Source organism: Coregonus lavaretus, assembly GCF_964263955.1.
Source record: "Coregonus lavaretus genome assembly, contig: HAP1_SCAFFOLD_47, whole genome shotgun sequence".
NCBI classification, from domain to species: Eukaryota; Metazoa; Chordata; class Actinopteri; order Salmoniformes; family Salmonidae; genus Coregonus; species Coregonus lavaretus.
In genome coordinates, this window is record NW_028161510.1 from 2,735,746 (window position 1) to 2,761,102 (window position 25,357).

General features: G+C 44.1%; 1 protein-coding gene across 1 annotated transcript; it reads right to left on the minus strand.

The window, feature by feature from the left end:
- Nucleotides 1-635: 635 nt before the first annotated feature.
- Nucleotides 636-8,530, minus strand: LOC311120491 (uncharacterized protein). Its single transcript, XM_084195078.1, has 2 exons — nt 7,804-8,530; nt 636-1,877 (listed from the first exon to the last, which is right to left on the minus strand). The coding sequence occupies exons 1-2, from the start codon at nt 8,279-8,281 to the stop codon at nt 1,036-1,038; spliced, it is 1,320 nt and encodes a 439-aa protein (XP_084051204.1). The 5' UTR covers nt 8,282-8,530; the 3' UTR covers nt 636-1,035.
- Nucleotides 8,531-25,357: the final 16,827 nt, after the last annotated feature.

A 25,357-nucleotide genomic window follows, 5' to 3' on the forward strand; every position in this document is an offset into this window, starting at 1 on the left:
TCATTAAAATGCAAATCAATTTATAACATTTTTGACATGCGTTTTTCTGGATTTTTGTTGTTGTTATTCTGTCTCTCACTGTTCAAATAAACCTACCATTAAAATTATAGACGGATCATGTCTTTGTCAGTGGGCAAACGTACAAAATCAGCAGGGGATCACATACTTGTTTTCCCTCACTGTACATATCCAGCAAATGTAAACAGTAGAGCATATGCATCACATGGAAACAGCTCTTGATTAACTACACAACACACACGGACCATTTCATCACAGTACAATGAATTTCATGTACACTACATCAAACTGATGTACTACTGTATATATTCAATTCATGTCTTGAGATAAACAAATAAAAAACGACATACAAATGTATTTTTGAGCAGGTGTTATCCAATTTGATTTCATATGGCACAAACAAAATCACTAATTTTCATTCAAAAATATGAGACAATGGGAGTGTGTGTTCTCTCATGAATTTTAGGTTAAGGCTATATGTGATGTGAAATATCTCGTATCCACACTGGGAGCAGTGGTAAGGCATCTCCTCTGTGTGTGTTCCCTCATGGTCTTTCAGGTCTCCTAACTGGGTAAATAGCTTTCCACACTATTTTTTATTTTATTTTATTTTATTTGTCATTTAGCAGACGCTCTTATCCAGAGCGACTTACAGGAGCAATTAGGGTTAAGTGCCTTGCTCAAGGGCACATCGACATATTTTTCACCTAGTCGGCTCGGGGATTAGAACCAGCGACCTTTCGGTTACTGGCACAACGCTCTTAACCACTAAGCTACCTGCCGCCCACTAGGAGCATTGATAACGTTTCTCTCGGGTGTGGATTATTTTATGCTCTTTCAGTTGCCTTAACCAGGTACATTTCTATCCACGGTGGGAGCAGTGGAAAGGCTATTTCTCCCTTGTGCATATTCTCTTATGTGATTTCAGGTTTCCTAACTCGGTAAATCTCTTTCCATAGTGGGAGCAGTGATGAGGCTTTACTTCTGTTTATGTTCTCTCATGTGTCTTCAGGTTCCCTAAATCGGTAAAACTCTTTCCACGCAGAGCTTCTCTCCTGTATGTGTTCTCTCATGTATTTTCAGGCTCCCTAACTGGGTAAAACTCTTTTCACAATGCAAGCATTGGAAAGGCTTTTCTCCTGAGTGTGCCCTCTCATGTGATTTCAGGGACCCTGATGAGGAAAATCTCTTTTCACATTGGGAGCAGTGATAAGGCTTTTCTCCTGTGTGTGTCCTCTCATGTTCTTTGAGGTTATATAACCGGTTAAAAGTCTTTCCACATTGAGAGCATTTGTGAGGCTTATCTCCAGAGTGTATTGTCTCATGTATTTTCAGGTTCCCTAACTGGGTAAAACTCTTTCCACACTGGGAGCAGTGGTGGTAAGGCTTCTCTCCAGTGTGCGTTCTCTCATGCGCTTTCAGTTGCCCTGACCAGCTAAAACTCTTTTCACACTGGGAACAGTGGTAAGGCTTTTCCCCTGAGTGTGTCCTCTCGTGTGATTTCAGGCACCCTGATGAGGAAAATCTCTTTTCACATTGGGCGCAGTGATAATGCTTCTCCCCTGTGTGCAATAGCTCATGTTTTTTCAGGTGTCCTAACTGGATAAAACCCTTTCCACATTGGGAGCAGTGATGAGGCTTATCTCCTGTGTGTATTCTCTTATGTGATTTCAGGCTCCCTAACTGGGTAAAACTCTTTCCACACTGGGAACATTGGTAGGGCTTCTCTCCTGTGTGTATTCTTTCATGGTCTTTCAGGTTCCCTAACTTAGTAAAACTCTTTCCACACTGGGAGCAGTGGTGTGGTCTTGCTGGTTTGGATGTCTCTGGCTCTGGTTCCTCTGAGTCTGGTCTCTCTCCTGCCAAAGACAAACAGATGATTTAGTTTAACAGAGAGATCAGGGTCCTATTCACCACAAATGAAATGGAAGAAAACGGCCCAAAATGGGGAGGGACGACTAGCAGAACTTGTACAATAAGGAACACCTGTTTATGTTTTCTGTTGCAAAACGTTTTGCTACGGTGTGCACTAATTAATACAACCTAGAATGAAATCTCTACATGATAAAACGGTCTTTGCGCTGCAACAGCTGAAAACCAACTCAAATCCAGCATTGGCTTTATACATTTACATTACATTTTAGTCATTTAGCAGACGCTCTTATCCAGAGCGACTTACAGTTTGTGAGTGCATACATTCTTTCATTTTTTTCATACTGGCCCCCCTGTGGGAATCGAACCCACAACCCTGACGTTGCAAATGCCATGCTCTACCAACTGAGCTACATCCCTGCCGGCCATTTCCTCCCCTACCCTGGACGACGCTGGGCCAATTGTGCGCCGCCCCATGGGTCTCCCGGTCGCGGCCGGCTACGACAGAGCCTTATACTTACACCAACACCTAGCGTGAGTAACACGCTAAGACCACTATGCCTGTTTTTAAACAGTCAGAAAGTGATTGAAATCATATGGAATGACCCAAATTCATCTTCATCACAGCTGAAGAGGATATAAGGCAACATATCAAGGAGCTGTGTCTCTGTTCCACTCCATCCACAGCGACTGATGGACAAGACTCTGTCCAGGACTCTATATTTAATGTTCCACTCCATCCACAGCGACTGATGGACAAGACTCTGTCCAGGACTCTATATTTAATGTTCCACTCCATCCACAGTGACAGATGTAGAAGACTCTGTCCGGGACTCTATATTTAATGTTCCACTCCATCCACAGCGACTGATGGAGAAGACTCTGTCCGGGACTCTATATTTAATGTTCCACTCCATCCACAGCGACTGATGGAGAAGACTCTGTCCGGGACTCTATATTTAATGTTCCACTCCATCCACAGCGACTGATGGAGAAGACTCTGTCCGGGACTCTATATTTAATGTTCCACTCCATCCACAGCGACTGACGGACAAGACTCTGTCCGGGACTCTATATTTAATGTTCCACTCCATCCACAGCTACTGATGGAGAAGACTCTGTCCAGGACTCTATATTTAATGTTCCACTCCATCCACAGCGACTGATGGACAAGACTCTGTCCAGGACTCTATATTTAATGTTCCACTCCATCCACAGCTACTGATGGACAAGACTCTGTCCAGGACTCTATATTTAATGTTCCACTCCATCCACAGCTACTGATGGAGAAGACTCTGTCCGGGACTCTATATTTAATGTTCCACTCCATCCACAGCGACTGATGGACAAGACTCTGTCCGGGACTCTATATTTAATGTTCCACTCCATCCACAGCGACTGATGGAGAAGACTCTTGTCCAGAATTCCCCCTCCTGGACATTATGGGCAATGTGCATCTTGGTGGTTTATTTGTTTTGTGTCTCTGCTGTGTCTAGCCATCACCCATGTTCACCTCTATCCCCCCCATCACGTGAGAGATCGATAGAATGTGGCCTTAGACAGTAATTGAGTAGCCAAGCACCTCACCCTTCCTATTGGTCAGTTAGCCCCACCCCATGCTCTTACAAGGGTATAAATGCCTCGGCTCCAGACGTCTTTTTTTTTCCCCTTCACAACGTTATCCTTGTGGGAGCATGGCTGGATTTATTCCTTCGGGGTGCGTGGGAAAATGTTACTGCTTCCTATTGTTGGTACTATTGCAACGTGTAATAGACTAGCTGTGTTCTATTCCCATTCTCCTGCCTGTTGTTGTTACTAACATTGGCTGCTAGAATTAGTCACCATTTTATATCGCCTATTTATATCATCTATTTATTTATTTATTTTTAGTCATTTAGCAGACGCTCTTATCCAGAGCGACTTACAGGAGCAATTACTGTTAAGTGCCTTGCTCAAGGGCACAGACAGATTTTTCACCTAGTCGGCTCGGGGATTAGAACCAGCGACCTTTCGGTTACTGGCACTACGCTCTTAACCACTAAGCTACCTGCCGCCCATCTATTCCATTCCTAATACAGTCTTTGTTATTGTCCATTACTGCATAATACAGTCCTTATCGTCCATTACTGCGTAATACAGTCCTTGTTATTGTCCATTACTGCGTAATACAGTCCTTGTTATTGTCAAATTACTGCGTAATACAGTCCTTGTTATTGTCCATTACTGCGTAATACAGTCCTTGTTATTGTCCATTACTGCGTAATACAGTCCTTGTTATTGTCCATTACTGCATAATACAGTCCTTATTGACCATTACTGCGTAATACAGTCCTTATTGTCCATTACTGCGTAATACAGTCCTTGTTATTGTCAAATTACTGCGTAATACAGTCCTTGTTATTGTCCATTACTGCGTAATACAGTCCTTGTTATTGTCCATTACTGCGTAATACAGTCCTTATTGTCCATTACTGCGTAATACAGTCCTTGTTATTGGCCATTACTGCGTAATACAGTCCTTGTTATTGTCCATTACTGCGTAATACAGTCCTTGTTGTCATTTACTCCTGCTATTGTTGTTATTGCTAATTATCATTCCTCCACATAGTGTTCTATTCATGCTGTTCATGGACTCATTCCTGTTTAGACCATCTGCATCATGTCAATAAAGTCCTCTGTTTGGAATCCTCTGGAGGTTGTCTTCTCTCTCTGTAATAGGAGATTGTTGTCAGTGAACCACAGACCAGCTCAATCTGGAAGGATTTCCTCACAACTCTATATTTAATGTTGTTGTTGTTTTTAAACAATACAAAACACACAGCGTAAGACACACACAAACATCAACGACATCACACCTGCCCAGACCCACCTGTCCCCGCCCCCCCCCCCCCCCCGTACAACTCTACGCCACATCACCTGCCCAGACCCACCTGTTCTCCCCCCCCCCCTATACTACTCATCATCTCCTCAAATTGCACCATTTTGTTCCCCTCTGTCGTCCACAGCTCTTTCCATTTTTACATAATGAAGCAAATGATTTTTCCATCGTCTTAACAATAGAGGATTGGTTGATTTTCCAGTTAAGTATACGTTTTTTCAAGATAACTGAGGAAAAGAGTATAGTCCAACCCATCGGGTTTCTCACTGCACCCTCATATGACACATGTCTTGAAATATGCAGGCAGATGGATTAAAAGTACATTTACATTGTAATACTTCTGACAGCAAACTTTCTAACTACGCCCATAACTTTTGGACTTCATAGCATTCCCAGAAGGCATGGATAATTAAATCATTAATTAGTTCTACACTTAAGACAAGACTGTCGGTGTGTCTATATATGGAGAAATACACAATCGATTGGTGAAAATACAATATATTTTTCAGTCGGGACAGGCCTAGTAGAAATGCAGGAAATTAGCTTTAGATGCCAACAAAAAATTCTGAGGGAGGACCCCCAGACCCTCTGCCAGGTTATACCCCCCCCCCCTTCTAAAACCAAAGTTGGGCCCCTGTTTGACACATCTCCTGATCCTGGGACATTCTGATAGGTCCTGTTTGACACATCTCCTGACCCTGGGACATTCTGATAGGTCCTGTTTGACACATCTCCTGACCCTGGGACATTCTGATAGGTCCTGTTTGACACATCTCCTGACCCTGGGACATTCTGATCGGTAACCATACCTGCATCATGCTGCTTTTATAACACGTGGGAAACTCAGAAAATAATATTTGTAAACTGGGAGCAATGAGTTGTGTGCATTAACATGCTTTGAACTGGTTGAGAATGCTGATTTGTTAATAACAAACAAGCTGCATCAACCATAAACCAAAAGTACAGCTATCATGATAATGTTTTCTTGTTGCATTTAACTGCTGAAAATGCTGTTATCCAGGTCAGTTGCCCAGTAGGTTAGGTCAGAGGTCAGCATGTGGGTGAAGTCGGAGCACAGGGGTGATAGACAAGTTTCCTACTAGTCATTTCAAGTTGGTATGACCGGGAATACGAGATATTACGAATGCAGCACTAAGCACTGGGGAGCAGCAGTACACCGTGTGCAGTATTTAAAATAAGAATCTTAGCTATCTTCATCATACTGCAAAGATCTGGCCATCCTTCTCAACTGAACTGTGGATGGTGTATCATATCACCCAGCCACTGCAAAGATCTGGCCATCCTTCTCAACTGAACTGTGGATGGTGTATCATATCACCCAGCCACTGCAAAGATCTGGCCATCCTTCTCAACTGAACTGTGGATGGTGTATCATATCACCCAGCCACTGCAAAGATCTGGCCATCCTTCTCAACTGAACTGTGGATGGTGTATCATATCACCCAGCCACTACAAAGATCATCCTTCTTAACTGAGCTTGCGAGAGAGACTGGAAACTGCGCAGAGACATCACTATGAGGTTTAAGAATATTATAAAACAGCCACAGAATTCATTAGCACGTGTCCCATTCTAAATGACCCATCCAGTTTACAACAAGGCCCTTAAGTAATAGGCTACGTGTCAGACGGTCTAGAATGGCTTTGCATTCTAGAAATCGTCAGGGAGGAGCTCAGATCCAGACTCATTGCGGAGAAGAAACTGACCTCCGTGGGCGTGGCATAACATTTGGCTGGAGCAAGGAGTTTGGGTAGCAAAGGCAAATAATATGCGCTCTTAATGTCTTGACCTGGTCACAAGTCATCTCCCCACAAGCCTCAGCCCTCTGAAGACCTAACACTGGGATAGTTTGATTTTTCTGTGGGACAATCATTTAAAAATTCCAAGAGGTGTTGAGTGTTCCTTAGTGGCCCAGTCTCAGTTCTGACTTAAATCTGCTTGAAAATCAGAGACTACATTTCAATATTTCTATAATTTCCAACGAAATTGACTGAGTTTGAGCAATTTTGACAAAAACAATGTATTTATGTTGCCCTGAAAGCTGTACGAAATTGGTGGAATCTTATTCTTAATGATTCACTGCTGTAAGTGCTGCCAAAGGTGCTTCCACCAAGTATTAACTCTGGGGTGTGAAGAACTACGCAATTAAGACATCTTCCTTTCTTATTTTTAATTAATTGTAGATCTTTGTTTGTAAATCTTTTTTTTTTTACTTTAGAAAATGTGGGGTAGGTTGTGCAGATCAGTAAAGAAAATCCAATTTTAATCCCTTTTTAGATTTAAATTTAAGGCAGCAAAATTTGAAAACTGAAAACTGGGTGTGTTAGTCCTACGAATCTCACGTCACGTATACAGTTAATAACAGTAAGTACAGTTGTTTTAACAGTAACGTTCTGTCTTAGGGCATGACATGGGAGAAGTGCCCGAGATTGGTACTCGGTCAATGACTGTACCAGTTTTAGCAGCACGTGCCTGCTTTTCAACCTTCCCAAGTTCTCCCATGTCACCCTGCTCCTCCGCAGACTCTGCTGATAGCTACTTTATTGAGGAAAATGTACTTACCATGCCTGTGATATGTGGATGTCCCACCTAGCTACTGTATCTTAAGATGAATGCTCTAACTGTACGTCGCTCTGGATAAGAGCGTCTGCTAAATCACTGACATGTCAAACGTATATCTTGTAAGCCTAGGTCTATAAACCTCGGGCTAGGGGTGGGTGGACTTTCACTAGGCACTGTGCTAGCTTTAACAACGCCTACAGTACAGAACAACATACTCAAATGCAAAACGTCAGTTAAAAACCTAGCTCAGCTGATAGAGCACGGCACTTGTAACGCCAAGGTAGTGGGTTCGAACCCTGGGACCACCCATACACAAAAATGTATGCACGCATGACTGTAAGTCGCTTTGGATAAAAGCGTCTGCTAAATGGCATATTATTATTATTATTATAAAAACCACACATCGGTTCAACGACTGCAGTGTGCCCCTGTTTAATACAGGTCGAATACTCACTGGTGTTAAACAGATCTCCAGCCCTCTCTTCCTCCTCCTCCTCCTCTTTCACTCCGAAAACGGCTTCCTCTTCTTTCACAGTAACATCCTCCTCCTCTTTCACTCTGAAAGCATCTTCCTCCTCTTTCACTGAAACGTCTTCCTCTTTCACTGTAACAGCTTCACCCTCTTCTTCCTCTTTCACTGTAACAGCCTCACCCTCTTCCTCTTCTTTCACTGTAACAGCTTCACCCTCTACTTCCTCTTTCACTGTAACAGCTTCACCCTCTTCTTCTTCTTTCACTGTAACAGCTTCACCCTCTACTTCTTCTTCTTTCACTGTAACAGCTTCACCCTCTTCTTCTTCTTTCACTGTAACAGCTTCACCCTCTACTTCTTTTTTAACTGTGACAGCATTCTCTTCCTTCCCTTCTTTCACGGGAGCTTTTGTCTCCGTCCAGCAGACCTCCTCTTCTTCTTTAGCAGGGAGGGAGCTCATGGTCGGGGATGTTAGCTAGCTAGCATTTGCGACTACCCTAGTGCTAAACTCAGTAGCTATCAATCTTAACACATTTGCAAATTACGTTTAAATAATTGTATTTAAAATGCTGAGAAGCAGGTAGATACACAAAAAAGGTCTAAAGAGGTTAAATGTTTCGATTTTATGCTGGCTAACAAACTACCGAGGTGAATCAGTAGCCCTGTTGTTGTTGGAGAAGAAAATGTATGCACTCATTAACTGTAAGTCGCTCTGGATAAGAGCGTCTGCTAAATGACTAAAATCTAAAATGTAAATATCCCGTCCACTAGATAATACGTCACGCAAGAAGTATCACCTGAAAGACTCACATCGCCATCTGCTGACTGCAGTGGCTACCAGCTCTAGCAAACAATGTCGTAACAAATCATTCCGAAAGAGCAAATTTGTTTTCTCTTTTCTTACAGACAATACTTTCCTCTATGCAGACTTAGACCTGAATATGAATATGTACATTATGAATAAATACTGTTAGAATAGGAATTGTTAATTGTTTTCTCTGTCTGTTCCTTTTTTCACATCTAAATGTGACCATACTACTCCCTTAAAGTGAAGGTAGCAAAAACGTAACCACATGTAACATATGGATTTGCATTAGTATACGCATCAAAATTCCCAATGGAAAGTTACACCTCACTTTTTCGAGTTATTACATAAAACCGATCGGAATTCCAAAGAATGCCGAAGTCATGTCAGAACATGTTTTTACAGGGTGTGATGTAATATGGAGGAACCGGCTAGCCAGCCTTTTCCCTGCAATGTAAACTCTGACAGAAATATCTTCAAATATACAACTTCAAATTAAACCAAATCATGTGCACTCATGACTACTTTTCTTTCAATATAATAATATGCCATTTAGCAGACGCTTTTATCTAAAGCGACTTACAGTCATGCTTGCATACATTTTTTTGTGTATGGGTGGTCCCGGGGATCGAACCCACTACCTTGGTGTTACAAGCGCCGTGCTCTACCAGCTGAGCTACAGAGGACCACAATAACATTTCCAGCCAACTTATAAGCGAATACTTTATGAATTTACTGTTACAGATAAGCTTGCTAGCCAACTAGACTAGTAAAATACTTATTTTCCCTCATTATTTCCCTCATTAAAATGAAAATCAATTTATAACATTTTTGACATGCGTTTTTCCGGATTTTGTTGTTGTTATTCTGTCTCTCACTGTTCAAATAAACCTACCATTGAAATTCTAGACTGATCATGTCTTTGTCAGTGGGCAAACGTACAAAATCAGCAGGGGATTAAGTACTTTTTTCCCTCCCTGTATTTTTTCATGTTGAGAACTTTAAATCTGGCTGAGAATATCACAGCGAGATGAAACTACTATTGTTGCATCTGCTACATTCTACCGTTTCATATGTGTTATTGTAAGCAGCTGGGAGTTTCACAGGCACAGGAAATTGTTCCTTTGTCTGATTATGACACGTTACTCACCATGCAAATCTGGCTTCTGAAACCTGACACTTCAATTCAGCTCAGCTGAGAGAGTGGAAGCGGAGAGTAGACAGATGGTGCTTTCTGGCACTATAAGGCAACAGGAGACCTACGGCGTTTACACAGCGCTTTGTACACCAAAATGTCCCCTACCCTGGGCCAACTGTGCGCCGTCGCATGGGTCTCCCGGTCGCGGCCAGCTACGACAGAGCCTGGATTCGAACCAGGATCTCTAGTGGCACAGCTAGCACTGCGATGCAGTGCCTTAGACCACTGTGCCACTCGGGAGACCTTGCTACACTGCCTACAGGAAGTTACGCTACACTGCCAACAGGAAGTTATGCTACACTGCCAACAGGAAGTTACGCTACACTGCCTACAGGAAGTTATGCTACACTGCCTACAGGAAGTTACGCTACACTGCCAACAGGAAGTTACGCTACACTGCCAACAGGAAGTTATGCTACACTGCCAACAGGAAGTTACGCTACACTGCCTACAGGAAGTTACGCTACACTGCCAACAGGAAGTTACGCTACACTGCCTACAGGAAGTTACGCTACACTTCCTACAGGAAGTTATGCTACACTGCCTACCGGAAGTTATGCTACACTGCCAACAGGAAGTTATGCTACACCGCCTACAGGAAGTTACGCTACACTGCCAACAGGAAGTTACGCTACACTGCCTACAGGAAGTTACGCTACACTGCCAACAGGAAGTTACGCTACACTGCCAACAGGAAGTTACGCTACACTGCCTACAGGAAGTTACGCTACACTGCCAACAGGAAGTTACGCTACACTGCCAACAGGAAGTTACGCTACACTGCCTACAGGAAGTTACGCTACACTGCCAACAGGAAGTTACGCTACACTGCCAACAGGAAGTTACGCTACACTGCCTACAGGAAGCTACGCTACACTGCCAACAGGAAGTTATGCTACACTGCCAACAGGAAGTTACGCTACACTGCCTACAGGAAGTTACGCTACACTGCCAACAGGAAGTTACGCTACACTGCCTACAGGAAGTTACGCTACACTTCCTACAGGAAGTTATGCTACACTGCCTACCGGAAGTTATGCTACACTGCCTACAGGAAGTTACGCTACACTGCCAACAGGAAGTTACGCTACACTGCCTACAGGAAGTTACGCTACACTGCCAACAGGAAGTTACGCTACACTGCCAACAGGAAGTTACGCTACACTGCCTACAGGAAGTTACGCTACACTGCCAACAGGAAGTTACGCTACACTGCCAACAGGAAGTTACGCTACACTGCCTACAGGAAGTTACGCTACACTGCCAACAGGAAGTTACGCTACACTGCCAACAGGAAGTTACGCTACACTGCCTACAGGAAGCTACGCTACACTGCCAACAGGAAGTTATGCTACACTGCCTACAGGAAGTTTGTCATTAGGAACTGGGGCCACCTGGGAAGACATAACAAAGTGGCCATTCCTGCGTGTTCAGTCCATCAAATAAGGGAGACATTCCAAATGAGGAAGGCATCCCTTACACTGGGTTCATGTTGCCATGATTGTAATGAAATAAATAATCAAATGCGTTCTGCTATGTTTATATATGTATAGTTTGCCGTGTGCTATATGTAGTAATACATTAACTATTTCTAGATATGGTTCAACAGCATCATCACTGTATATCTGTATGGTTTGTGTTATATGTAGTCATACATACATGCAGACAAATGTTCATGAGTTGAATCAGCAAGTCAGTGTGCTGGTTTTCAGTTGGCTGGGTTTGAGGAGAGAGAGTGAAGATGTTGGTATGAGAAGGAGGATGTCATCTCACTGACATACTGCATGTGTGTGATGAGACTGGATTCTCAGGAACAGAGAGGCTGCGGTTTTGGTTTCAAAAGCTGCTGTGGAATGGAGAGAGACAAAAGGATATATTAACTATTATTCCACTGCTGCTATTGAGCACCAAGAGATAAATCCAGCATACCTTCACTATTTCAAATATTAGAAGACATTAGAATGTTCCCTAGGTCTGCTTACAAGAGGATTAAGACAATCAGATGAATGGGCTACATTTAGAGAAGCTGTGTGAAGTAATCATAGGCCATAGTAAGTTCAAACCTTTACATATACTTAGAATTTTGAAATGAGACATGGGGTGATGGTCAAATTGACTGGTCAGTATGCTGGTTTTTATTTGGCTGGGGATTGGAGAGTGCAGATCTTGGCCAGAGGAGGGTGGGCTCTCACAGCCATTCAGCATTGATGTATGTAGACCAGAATATCAGGAACAGGCTGGCTGTGGTGTCAAAAGTGCTGTGGTTTGGAGACAGGCAGAAATAATATTCAGTTTTAGTCAGGGTTGGGGTCAAATCCATTTAAATTCCAGTAAATTCAAGAAGTAAACTGAAATTCCAATTATCTTTATGGTTTTCAATTAGGAAAATGTAGAATTGGAATTTGGTTTACTTTGACCCCAACCATGGTTTTGGTACAAAGCTGTCAGCGTCATCATTTAGTCAATCAATGTTATAATACATATGCTCACAGATGTGCCTGTTGTCATTCAGAGTACATTTTCTAATAGAATAAAACTGAATTAAACAAATAACATGTATTACTCACCTGAATAACTTCGAAATGGACAATCTGGTTGATTCTCTGCTCAACTGTCATCAGCTGCCAAGACCAGTGCTCCACCTTTGTCCTTGAGAGACTGGATAACGGCTGCCTGCTCCCTCTTCCATAGTGAGAACACTGCTGGCTCAACATGGGCTTCTGAGAGACTGGATGACGGCTGCCTGCTCCCTCTTCCATAGTGAGAACACTGCTGGATCAACATGGGCTTCTGAGAGACTGGATGACGGCTGCCTGCTCCCTCTTCCATAGTGAGAACACTGCTGGCTCAACATGGGCTTCCTGGTGATGAAAGAAAGTGTGGCGGTCAATAGTAGCCGCTCCCATTGTGTGAAGCAGTTGTAGTCTTTGTTGGCATGTATCCAGACACCAGATTGGCAGTAGAAAGGAGCCTGTTCCTCACATGCTTCCTCCCAATCATTGGCTGGCTCAACCACTCCCCCACATGACCACAGGACCAGCACCGCTGTCAGATCTTCATTCCCACAGCCTTCATCTCCGTCCCTGGAGTCTCTTCACTGTCTGATCTTCATTCGCACAGACTTCATCACCGTCCCTGGAGTCTCTTCGCTGCACATCACACAAGTTCTGAAGAGTTCCAGAAGCTGCGATTGAAACACGATGTACTTCATCTCCTTGTTAGGAGCAGAGTTTTCAGACTCTCTCAAATAATATTATTAAAATGTCAATACATCAACAGCGATGTAGCGTCTATGTCCAATAATGTGTAGCCAATAAGAAACCTGTCCCATTTTACTTGTCTATAATCTTAACAATGTTTAGAAATAGTCATTTGTGATGACTTACTGATGCTTCTAGTGTGCTGTCTCAATGAAGAGAGCTGTGTGCCCATGTGACACCATCCTTGATGTGGGGAAGAGTGTTGGGCAGGCACATCCTGTTCCTATTAAGACCTGACCAGCCGAGTGCAGGTGGGCTCTCCTGTCAACATGACGCTCCTGCTGCTGCCCTCAAAGGCACATTGACAGATTTTTCACCTAGTCGTCTCTGGGATTCAAACCAGGGACCTTTCGGTTACTGGCCCAACACTCTTAACCGCTAGGCTACGTGCAGCAGGAGCCTCATGTTGACAGGCGAGCCCACCTTTATTTTTCCCTCATTATGAACATTCATACTAACTGGCTACCGATCAACAACATAGACACATGCATACAAGCACACGATAACATACGCACTATACACACGTACACATTGATTTTGTGTTATAGATATGTGGTAGTAGAGTAGAGGCCTGAGGGCACACACTTAATATGTTGTGAAATCTGTTATGAATGTATTGTAATGTTTTTAAATTGTATAACTGCCTTCATTTTGCTGGACCCCAGGAAGAGTAGTTGCTGCCTTAGCAGCAGCTAATGGGGATCCATAATAAATACAAATGTTGGACTGGACAGCTAGCTAACTGGCTACAGATCAACCTATTGTGTGTATTGAACATTCATATTGGCCTGGACAGCTAGCTAACTGGCTACAGATCAACCTATTGTGTGTATTGAACATTCATATTGGCCTGGACAGCTAGCTAACTGGCTACAGATCAACCTATTGTGTGTATTGAACATTCAAATTGGCCTGGACAGCTAGCTAACTGGCTACAGATCAACCTATTGTGTGTATTGAACATTCATATTGGCCTGGACAGCTAGCTAACTGGCTACAGATCAACCTATTGTGTGTTTTGAACATTCATATTGGCCTGGACAGCTAGCTAACTGGCTACAGATCAACCTATTGTGTGTATTGAACATTCATATTGGACTGGACAGCTAGCTAACTGGCTACAGATCAACCTATTGTGTGTATTGAACATTCATATTGGACTGGACAGCTAGCTAACTGGCTACAGATCAACCTATTGTGTGTATTGAACATTCATATTGGACTGGACAGCTAGCTAACTGGCTACAGATCAACCTATTAAATGTCAACAATGGCGCAAATGCATCACATGTAAATATCACTTGATTATCAGAGGGGAATACTACGGAGCCAGATAGAACTACTGAGACATTCCAAATCAGGCTTCATCCATATCATGAAGGTGGATGTTGATCCAACCATTTCAAAAGTAATGACCAGGCTGATGGAAACAGGATTGTATAAATTCCAACAGACAATTTGTTCATTTGTTTTACATGGTGGGGTCTTTTTGTGTCAGTAAAAATTTATAGATGAGAAATGGCGGTGGAAACTCCTTTACACGCAAATATTTATATAATAACCATCATATCGAAGTTAGCTTGGAGTCACGCAATGATATGTGTGTGGTCCTCCCACTACGACTTGGGAATCCATGCAGTTTATTACGCTACAGATTAAATAAGTTATGAACTTCACAGGGTGAAAGTGCACGTGATGAGCTTGATGCTCCGTTCCAATACATTTTGATGGTCTTATTCTGGTGTCATGATGATCGATGCTTGGTTGCCATTTGACAAATAAAATAATATTTTGATCCAACACCTACCGCTTATTCAAACCAGCCCACTGGGCACAGACATCAGTTCAACATCTAGTTTCTATTTACATTTCATTGAGTCGTCAACTGAAGTGAAATCAACACGAAACGTCAACTGTCATTGGATTTAGGTTGGAAGGTCAGTGAAAAATAAAATAAAAAACCTTACGTTGATGGCTTTTCGCAAATCCAATTCGTTTTCCACATTGATCTAACATCATCACATGGATTTGATTGGTTGAAATGACGTGGAAACAACGTTTATTCAACCAGTATTAGGCTTGTAAATGCCCCCAGGAAAGCCGAACGAGGAACTCTTCATTGAGACAATGATGAAACAGCAATCCGTGAGCGAATTGTGGTGGATATGATAAAATAAGGATCTGCTGGAGTCTAAGTCAAACCAAGATTCTTTATTTCTGAGCTCAGAGAGAATAACAGAGTTACACAGTGCAGTGTAGACAGTATGAATTCCAAAGCATTGGGTGATGAGCACATATCTTTATAGTTTCCTGCTCCTGGGCGGGACTTTATTTATACAAGAACGCAGGTGGAAGCTGGTTGTAACACAGGATGATACTCCCAAGAACAGGAGATTATAATAGGACAGTTTCTCAAGGTTAGTCACATACTCAGTTATGTGGACACATACAATTAAAATGTTCCAATACAGAGTCAGAGAACATTTATTTCATTAAATCATCAGTGGGCCAACAATGCAAATGTAAACAATGGAGCAAATGCATCACATCCAAATATAATTTGATTATTAAGTTGAAAAAAGGACCATTTAAGATAAACACACACAGTCAGAGTTTAAAAAAGGACCATTTAAACACATGGAATCTGATCTACTGTATATTCAAACTGACACACTCCATATTCAATTCATGTTTTCTAATAAAAACATACAAATATATTTGTAAGTATACTTTGTATAATTATATTTAATACGGAATAAACAAGTAAACACATTCTCAGTCAACAATATAAGACAATGGGAGCACTGTGTATGTTCTCTGATTAACTTTAAGTCGATGTGAAATATCAATTTACACACTAGGAGAAGAAATTAAGTCAATGTTACACACTAGGAGAAGTAATTAAGTCAATGTGATGTGAATATCAATTTACACACTAGGAGAAAGAATTAAGTCAATGTGATGTGAAATATCAATTTACACACTAGGAGAAGTAATTCTTCTCTCCTGTGTGGATTTTCACATGACTTTTAAGTGACTGTGATGAGGAATATGTCTTCCCACAGTCTGAACATTTGTAAGGCTTCTCCCCTGTGTGCGTTCTCATGTGTTCTTTCAGCTTTCTTAACTGATTAAAATTATTTCCACACTGGGAGCAGTGGTGTGGCTTCGCTTCTGTGTGTATTTGCTCATGAGCTTTCAGGCTTCCTAAACGGCTAAAACTCATTCCACACTGCGAGCAGTGGAAGGACTTCTCCCCATGTGTGCCCTCTCATGTCTTTTCAGGCTTCCTAAATGGCTAAAACTCTTTCCACACTGGAAGCAGTGGTGTGGCTTCGCTTCTGTGTGTATTTGCTCATGTCTTTTCAGGTTGTCTAACCTGTTAAAACTCTTTCCACAATGGGAGCAGTGGTAAGGCTTCTCCCCTGTGTGGATTCGCTCATGAGCTTTCAGGCATCCTAACTGGCTAAAACGCTTTCCACACTGCGAGCAGTGGTAAGACTTCTCCCCTGTGTGTGCCCTCTCGTGTCGTTTCAGGCTTCCTAAATGGCTAAAACTCTTTCCACACTGCGAGCAGTGGAAATACTTCTCCCCTGTGTGTGCCCTCTCGTGTCGTTTCAGGCTTCCTAAATGGCTAAAACTCTTTCCACACTGCGAGCACTGGTAAGGCTTCTCCCCTGTGTGGCTTCGCTTATGACCTTTCAGGCTTCCTAAATGGCTAAAACTCTTTCCACACTGCAAGCAGTGGTAAGACTTCTCCCCTGTGTGTGCCCTCTCATGACATTTCAGGTTGCCTAACCAGTTAAAACTCTTTCCACATTGGGAGCAGTGGTAAGGCTTTTCCCCTGTGTGGATTCGCTCATGACCTTTCAGGCTTCCTAAACTGCTAAAACTATTTCCACACTGCGAGCAGTGGTAAGGCTTCTCCCCTGTGTGTGCCCTCTCATGACTTTTCAGGTTCTCTAAACGGATAAAACTCTCTCCACACTGCCAGCATTGGTAAGGCTTCTCCCCTTTGTGTGCCATCTCATGACTTCTCAGGTTGTCTAAACTGATAAACCTCTCTCCACACTGCGAGCAGTGGTAAGGCTTGTCCCCTGTGTGGATTCGCTCATGAGCTTTCAGGCTTCCTAAACGGCTAAAACTATTTCCACACTGGGAGCAGAGGTGTCGTCTTGCTGGTTTGGACGTCTCTGGTTCCTCCGACTTTGGTTTTTCTCCTGTCAAAGACAACGTTTATTTAAAGAGAGACCTGAATGAAACCTCCACATGATAAAACTGCCTTGCTGTGAGGTTTAATCCAAATCAGATCCTTCAATAACCTGAGGCCAGTTTTCAAACATTTCATCATTTAAAACAATCTTCATGTGATTTTAAAACAAATGTTTTAGTGCTTCCTGGTAATTACTGATAATATGTTTAGATTCCTGCCGTGCAGGTGGTTGTAAATGTATAACCTTAATAGCTATATGATACAGAATGAGACCTACACATTTCCTTAAACCTAAAATAAGTAAAGAAGTAATTTTGTGTGGAAGTCCTAAACTTTTTTAATTAATTCTTTACATTGGAGACATCTCCCCGTTGTCGAAAGGGTCCAACACATGCCGTTTTAAATGGCAATTTTTCTGATTTAGATATTCACACATTTTAGACATTTAGACTATCACTAATGTCATGATATTTTGGGTAAAGTAAAAAAAGAATGTGAAATATTTTGTTCCTAACAATATAAACGCAACATGTAAAGTCTTGATCCCATGTTTCATGAGCTGAAATAAAAGATCACTGAATTTTTACAAGTGCACCAAAGCTTATTTCTCTGAAAATGTTGTGCACAAATGTGTTTACATCCCTGTTAGTGAGCATTTCTCCTTTGCCAAGATAATCCATCCACTTGACGGGTGTGGCATATCAAGAATCTGATTAAACAGCATGATCATCACACAGGTGCACCTAGTGCAGGGGACAATAAATGGCCACTCTAAAAAGTGCAGTTTTGTCACATAACACAATGCCACAGATGTCTCAAGTTGAGGGAGTGTGCAATTGGCATGGTGACTGCAGGAATATCCACTGGAGCTGTTACCAGAGAATTGAATGTTAATTTCTCTAAACGTAGTTTTAGAGAATTTGGCAGTACATCCAACCGGCCTCACAACTGCAGACCACGTAATACAACGCCAGGCCAGGACCTCCACATAGTCTGAGACCAGCCATCCAGACAGCTGATGAAACTGGAGTATTTCTCTCTGTAATAAAGCCCTTTTAGTGGGGAAAACGGATTCTGATTGGCTGGGCCTGACTCCCCAGTGGGTGGGCCTGGCACCCAAGAGGGTGGGATTATGCCCTCCCAGGCCCACCAATGGCTGCGCCCCAGCCCAGTCATGTTAAGTCTATAGATTAGCGCCTAATTTATTTATTTACATTGACTGATTTGCTAATACGAACTGTAAATTGTTGAAATTGTTGCGTTTGTATTTTTACCCAACCAGTCAAAAGTTTGGACACACCTACTTATTCAAGGGTTTCTTTATTTTTACTATTTACTACATTGTAGAATAATAGTGAAGACATCAAAACTATGAAATAACACATGGAATCATGTAGTAACCAACAAAAGTGTTAAACAAATCATAATATATTTCATATTTGAGATTCTTTAGAGTAGCACCATTCACCTTGATGACAGCTTTGCACACTCTTGACATTCTCTCAACCAGCATCATGAGGTAGTCACCTGGAATGCATTTCAATTAACAGGTGTGCCTTGTTAAAAGTTAATTTGTGGAATTTCTTTCCTTCCTAATGCATTCGAGCCAATCAGTTGTGTTGTGACAAGGTAAGGGGGGTTTTACAGAAGATATCCCTATTTGGTAAGAGACCAAGTCCTTATTATGGCAAGCTCAAATAAGCAAAGAGAAACGACAGTCCATCATTACTTTAAGACATTGTCAGTCAATCCGGAAAACGTTGAACGTTTTTTCAAGTGCTGTCGCAATAACCATGAAGAGCTATGGTGAAACTGGCTCTCATGAGGACAGCCACAGAAAAGGAAGACCCCGATTACCCTCTGCTGTAGAGGATAAGTTCATTAGAGTTACCAGCCTCAGAAATCGGCAATTAACTGCACCTCAGATTGCAGTCCAAATAAATATTTTACAGAGTTCAAGTAACAGACAGATCACAATATCAACTTTTAAGAGGAGACTGCGTAAATCAGGCCTTCATGGTCGAATTGCTGCAAAGAAACCACTACTAAAGGACACCAATAAGAAGAAGAGACTTGCATAGGCCAAGAAACATAAGCAATGGACATTAGACCAGTGGAAATCTGTCCTTTGGTCTGATGAGTCCAAATGCGAGATTCTTGGTTCCAACCACCGTTTCTTTGAGAGACGCAGAGTAGGTGAACGGATGATCTCCGCATGTGTGGTTACAGCCGTGAAGCTGCATTCCAGGTGACTACCTCATGAAGCAGGTTGAGAGAATGCCAAGAGTGCGCAAAGCTGTCATCAAGGCAAAGGGTGGCTACTTTAAAGAATCTAAAATATAACAAATATTTTGATTTGTTTAACACTTTTTAGGTGACTACATGATTCCATGTGTTATTTCATAGTTTTGATGTCTTCACTATTATTCTACAATGTAGAAAATAGTAAAAATAAAGAAAAACCTTTGAATGAGTAGGTGTGTCCAAACTTTTGACTGGTAATGTACATACAGTGTATTCAGAAAGCATTCAGACTCCTTGACCTTTTACACATTTTGTTACATTACAGCCTTATTCTAAAATTGATTAAATTGTTTTCCCCCCCTCATCAATCTACACACAATACCCCATAATGTCAAAGCAAACACAGATTTGTATGACTGATGTCATATTTACGTAAGTGTTCAGTACTTTCTTAAAGCACCTTTAGCAGCGAGTCTTCTTGGGTATGACGCTACAAGCTTGGCACACCTGTATTTGGGGAGTTTCTCCCATTCTTCTCTGCAGATCCTCTCAAGCTCTGTCAGGTTGGATGGGGAGCGTCGTTGCACAGCTATTTTCAGGTCTCTCCGGAGATGTTAGATCGGGTTCTGGCTGGGCCACTGAAGGACATTCAGAGACTTATCCCGAAGCCACTCCTGCGTTATCTTGGTCTTCTTGGGTATGACGCTTCTTTTCTGCAGATCCTCTCAAGCTCTGTCAGGTTGGATGGGGAGCGTTGCTTTACAGCTATTTTCAGGTCTCTCCAGAGATGATCGATCTGGTTCAAGTCCAGGCTCTGGCTGGGCCTCTCAAGGACATACAGAGACTTGTCCCGAAGCCACTCCTGCATTATCTTGGCTTTGTGCTTTTGGTCATTGTCCTGTTGGAAGGTGAACCTTTGCCCCAGTGAGGTCCTGAGCGCTCTGGAGCAGGTTTTCATCAAGGATCTCTCTGTACTTTTCTCTGTTAATCTTTCCCTCGATCCTGAATAGTCTCCAAGTCCCTGTCGCTGAAATACATCCCCACAGCTTTCATCATTAGATGCTACAGTCCTCCTTTAAGACTCAATAATGTTTCATCATTAGATGTGTGAGCGGACCAAGTATTCTGTCGGTTGCTCTAAAGCGGACAGGTGGAATAAACGAGTTGGGTTTTTACATAGAACAAAGTTCTCTATTGAGGTATCTTTTCTTCTCAAACATGCCCACACAACCAAGGACGATCTCAAAAGGATAACACAAATCTTCTTCTTTACATGAATAAGAACAACAAGGTGAGTAACTTTTAACTATAACATAAATCACGGGTGTGTCACCGTCTTAACTACACGTTTGTGGAGAGCTCATTTGTGGTGGTGGTGAGAATCAGTGTTTGCCATTCCCAAGAGGTAGTCCGTTCATTTCTTCTGTCGTCTGTCAGGTAAGTAATCCGTTTGGAGAATCAACACGTCCTTTTTCCACCGAGCTCCCCCCCACAACTGGTTCTCCCGTATCTTATGTAGGAGGAAGAGAGGAGGTGATTAGTGCACCAGATGTGCTTACCTGCCTCTGATCCCCTCTACTCACATGCCGGGCTACAATCAGTGGGCACAGCCTGCCCCCTGGTGGTCCTTCCACATACCTCCCCCCTCAGGACCGGACCACAGGGCCTGTCTTGGTCACGTCGAGACAGCGGCACATTCCCGTTCCTCGATCTGGCCCTGTGGATGACACGGAAAGAGAATGGTGGTAATGCAAGAAACCATCTGGCTATTCTGTTGTTATTGTTTCTCTTACTGGCCATCCAAGAGGGGAGCGTGGTAACGAGGGCGAACCTACGCCCGAGTAGGTAGTACCGGAGATAATCGAGGGCCCACTTAATGGCTAGGGCCTCTTTCTCTACGGTAGCATATCTCTGATCCCGGTCACTGAGCTTCCTACTTATGAAGAGAATAGGCCTCTCTGCTTCGCCTTCACCCTGAGCCAGGACGGCCCTGAGCCCTGTATCCGAGTTGTCTACCTGCACAATGAACTATTGAGAGAAGTTGGGAGCCTGCAGGACGGGATCAGAGCACAGGCTCTCTTTTAGCAACTGGAAGGCGTTTTCCGTCTCCTCCTTCCACGCTACACGGTTTGGCAGGTTTTTCTTGATGAGATTTGTGAGGGGGGTGGCAATGGTGGCATATCTAGGGATGAAACTACGATAATATCCCGTTATTCCCAAGAAGTTACGGACGTCCCTCTTTGTCTGGGGCCCGAGGCCAGTCCCAAATAGCCCTGGTCTTTTCTGCACGTGGACGTATTTTCCCGTTCCCCACAGTGTATCCCAGGTATTCCACTTCGGAAAGACCCAGGCAGCATTTTTTTTGATTGGCTGTTAGCCCTGTAGTCTCCAAGCTCACGAGCACCGCTCGCAGTCGCCGGAGGTGGCTATCCCAGTCCTCGCTGTGGATGACCACATCGTCTATGTACGCCGCTGCATACTCTTGATGGGGCCGTAGAATGGCATCCATGAGGCATTGGAAAGTCGCCGTGGCGCCATGCAGTCTGAAGGGCATCCTCACATACTGAAAAAGCCCCTCCGGTGTGGCGAAGGCAGTTTTTGGGCGGTCCTCCGGAGCCACCGGCACTTGCCAATATCCCTTCGTCAGATCCAGGGTGGTGATGAACTTGGCCTTTCCCAAGCGCTCCAAGAGTACATCCACGCGGATACGCGTCGAACCTAGAGATGGCGTTTAAGCCCCTAAAGTTGTTGCAGAACCTCATACTACCATTGGGTTTGGGGACCAGGATCATGGGACTCCTCGTTCGGAGGGGACTCCTTTTTCCTCTCGTCCTCCACTGCCATCAAAGCCACACCCTCCTCTCTTACGTGGTACTTCTTCAGCAGGTTGACATGATAGAGTTGGTCCTTCTTCTTCCTGTCGGGATGCTTGATGCGGTAATTGACCGGTGAGACCCTCTCCGTTACCTCGTAGGGCCCCCTCCACTGCGCCAGCAAGCGGTGTTCGGCTGTGGGCACGAGTACCATCCCTTTCTCTCCGATGGCGAACTCCCTGGGTGTCATCGTTGGCTTGGACTTGAGTCTGTTGTGTCTTCTCCATATGCTCCTTTACTATGGGCCAGATTGCCGACAGTCGGTCCCTCATCAGGGTAACATGTTCTATCATCAACCGGAAGGGGCAGGGTTGGGCCTCCCAGGTCTCCTTGGCTAAGTCGAGGATCCCTCGACATGGTATGCCGTACAGCAATTAGAACGGGGAAAACCCTGTGGATGTCTTTGGTCCTTCTCGCAGGGCGAACATTAAGTGGGGCAGAAGCATATCGCAGTTTTTCCTGTCTCTGGACACAACTCTTCTCAACATGGTCGGTCAGTATTGTCTTCGGAAGGCCCACCCGGGAAAACAGCATGAACAATTCCTTGGCGATTCCCTTTGACAACATGTTGCGAAGGGGTATGGCCTCCGGGAACTTGGTAGCATAATCTACGACAACCAGGATGTACTCGTGCCCTCTGGCGGATTTCGGAAGGGTTCCCACGAGGTCCATAGCAACGCGTTTGAAGGGGGTCTCTATAATGGGAAGAGGAATCAAAGGATTACGCAGGTGTGGCCGTGGGACTGTATGCTGACATTGATCACATGTCCTACAATACCTGATCACATCTTGGGTGACACGGGGCCAAAATAACCTCGGCATGATTCTGTCAATCGTTTTGTCCCGTTCCAGGTGTCCTCCTAGGACGTGGGAATGGGCTAGCTGTAGGACAGTATCCCTATATGGTCTAGGCACCATTAGTAATTCCTGTTTTTCCCCCCTTCGTTGCACGACTCAATACAAGAGACCCCGCCTGACCGCATAGTAGGGAAGAGAGGGCTCACATGATCCGTTGACGTTTCTCCCGTCGATCAGTTTCACCTCCCTCTTGGCGTCCCGTAGGTTTGGGTCTCTATGCTGAGCAGTGCCGAACTGTCCCTTTAATTCTTGGGGCAGGTCAACCTCTGTAGAGGGGGGTGGAGGTTGTTCCCAAACCCCGTCGGGGGTACCCGAGGAGAATCCCTTCCATGTTCCCTCCTCTGATGGTGCTTCAAACATATCCCTTAGCCTCTGGTCGCTCCTTCCTTCCTCCGTCGTGCGCAACCCTTCGCAGGTGTCTTCATCTGAGGTTTCCTGGAATAGCTGTCTGAGGCGTTGGGTCTGTATTTCGAGGCAGAGGCTACGTTCCCTTGTAGGGCTTACCTACCTCTGGCTTGGACCGAGGCTACGTTCCCTTGTAGGGCTTACCTACCTCTGGCTTGGACTTGGTATTTTTTTCCCCTCTACTTTCCTGCCCTTGGTGTGTGATAGTGAGACATGGTCCCCTTTGTTCGGTGCGTAAAGTTGTCTGCCGAAGCTCCTTATATATGGGACAGTCTCTCCCGATCAATAATGGCACCTTCAGCTGGGGTACGCCCTGACTGTACACCTTCCTTTCGGGGTGAGAATGGACAGACTCACAGTGGGGTGATAGTGAGTGTCTCCATGGATACAGGAAATGTCTACTTTGTCTGCTAGAAGTGTTGCTGTGATCACCATCTGCTCCTCCACTAACGTAACCATACTTCCTGAGTCAAGAATGGCTACCACGTCTCGTCCTTCTATTCGAACCGGAATTTCTGGGGCTGGGGATATTTCTGCTAACCAACAAAAATAGTCTGGTTAGCCATTTGATTAACTGTTCAAGAGTCTTATGGCTTGGGGGTAGAAGCTGTTAAGAAGCCTTTTTGACCTAGACTTGGCGCTCCGGTACCGCTTGCCGTGCGGTAGCAGAGAGAACAGTCTGACTAGGGTTGCTGGAGTCCCTGGCATTTTTTGGGCCTTCCTCTGACACCGCCTGGTATAGAGGTCCTGGATGGCAGGAAGCTTGGCCCCAGTGATGGACTGGGCCGTACCCACTACCCTCTGTAGTGCCTTGCGGTCGGAGGCTGAGCAATTGCCATACCTGGCAGTGATGCCCTCTTCACGACTGTCTTGGTGTGGACCATGATAGTTTGTTGGTGATGTGGACACCAAGAACTTGAAGATCTCAACCTGGTCCACTACGGCCCCGTCGACGAGAATGGGGGCGTGCTCGGTCCTCCTTTTTCTGTAGTCCACAACATTCTAATTTGTCTTGATCACATTGAGGGAGAGGTTGTTATCCTGGCACCACACTTGCAGGTCTCTGATCTCCTCCCTATAGGCTGTCTCATCATTGTCAGTGATCAGGCCTACCACTGTTGTGTTGTAGTACCTGGCGCCAACGAAGATGGAGGCCTCGCGACTAGCTCTTAGGAAACTTTGCAGTATTTTGTTTTTTAATGTATTATTTATTACATTATTCGCTCAGAAAGTGTTTGGCATCATTACATACAGCCCGGAAAAAACTATTGGATATCAGAGCAGCGGTAATTCACCAGCATTACGACCAGGAATACGACTTTCCCGAAGCAGATCCTTTGTTTGCTCTCCCCAGGGCAACTGAACCGATTCCAGCGGCTGACCCAAAACATTGCTGGCGGAGGAGAGGCACTCGGGAGCGGCCTGCTGGTTCGACTGTAATACTCGCGCTGCCAAGACCCTTGACCATTGCTATTCGAACTTCCGGGATGGTTATAAGGCCATCCCCCGCCCTCCTTTCGGCATATCTGACCACAACTCCATTTTGCTTCTCCCTTTCTATAGGCAGAAACTCAAACAGGAAGTACCCTTACTAAGGACTATTCAACACTGGTCTGACCAATCGGAATCCACGCTTCAAGATTGTTTTGATCACGCGGACTGGGATATGTTCCGGGTAGC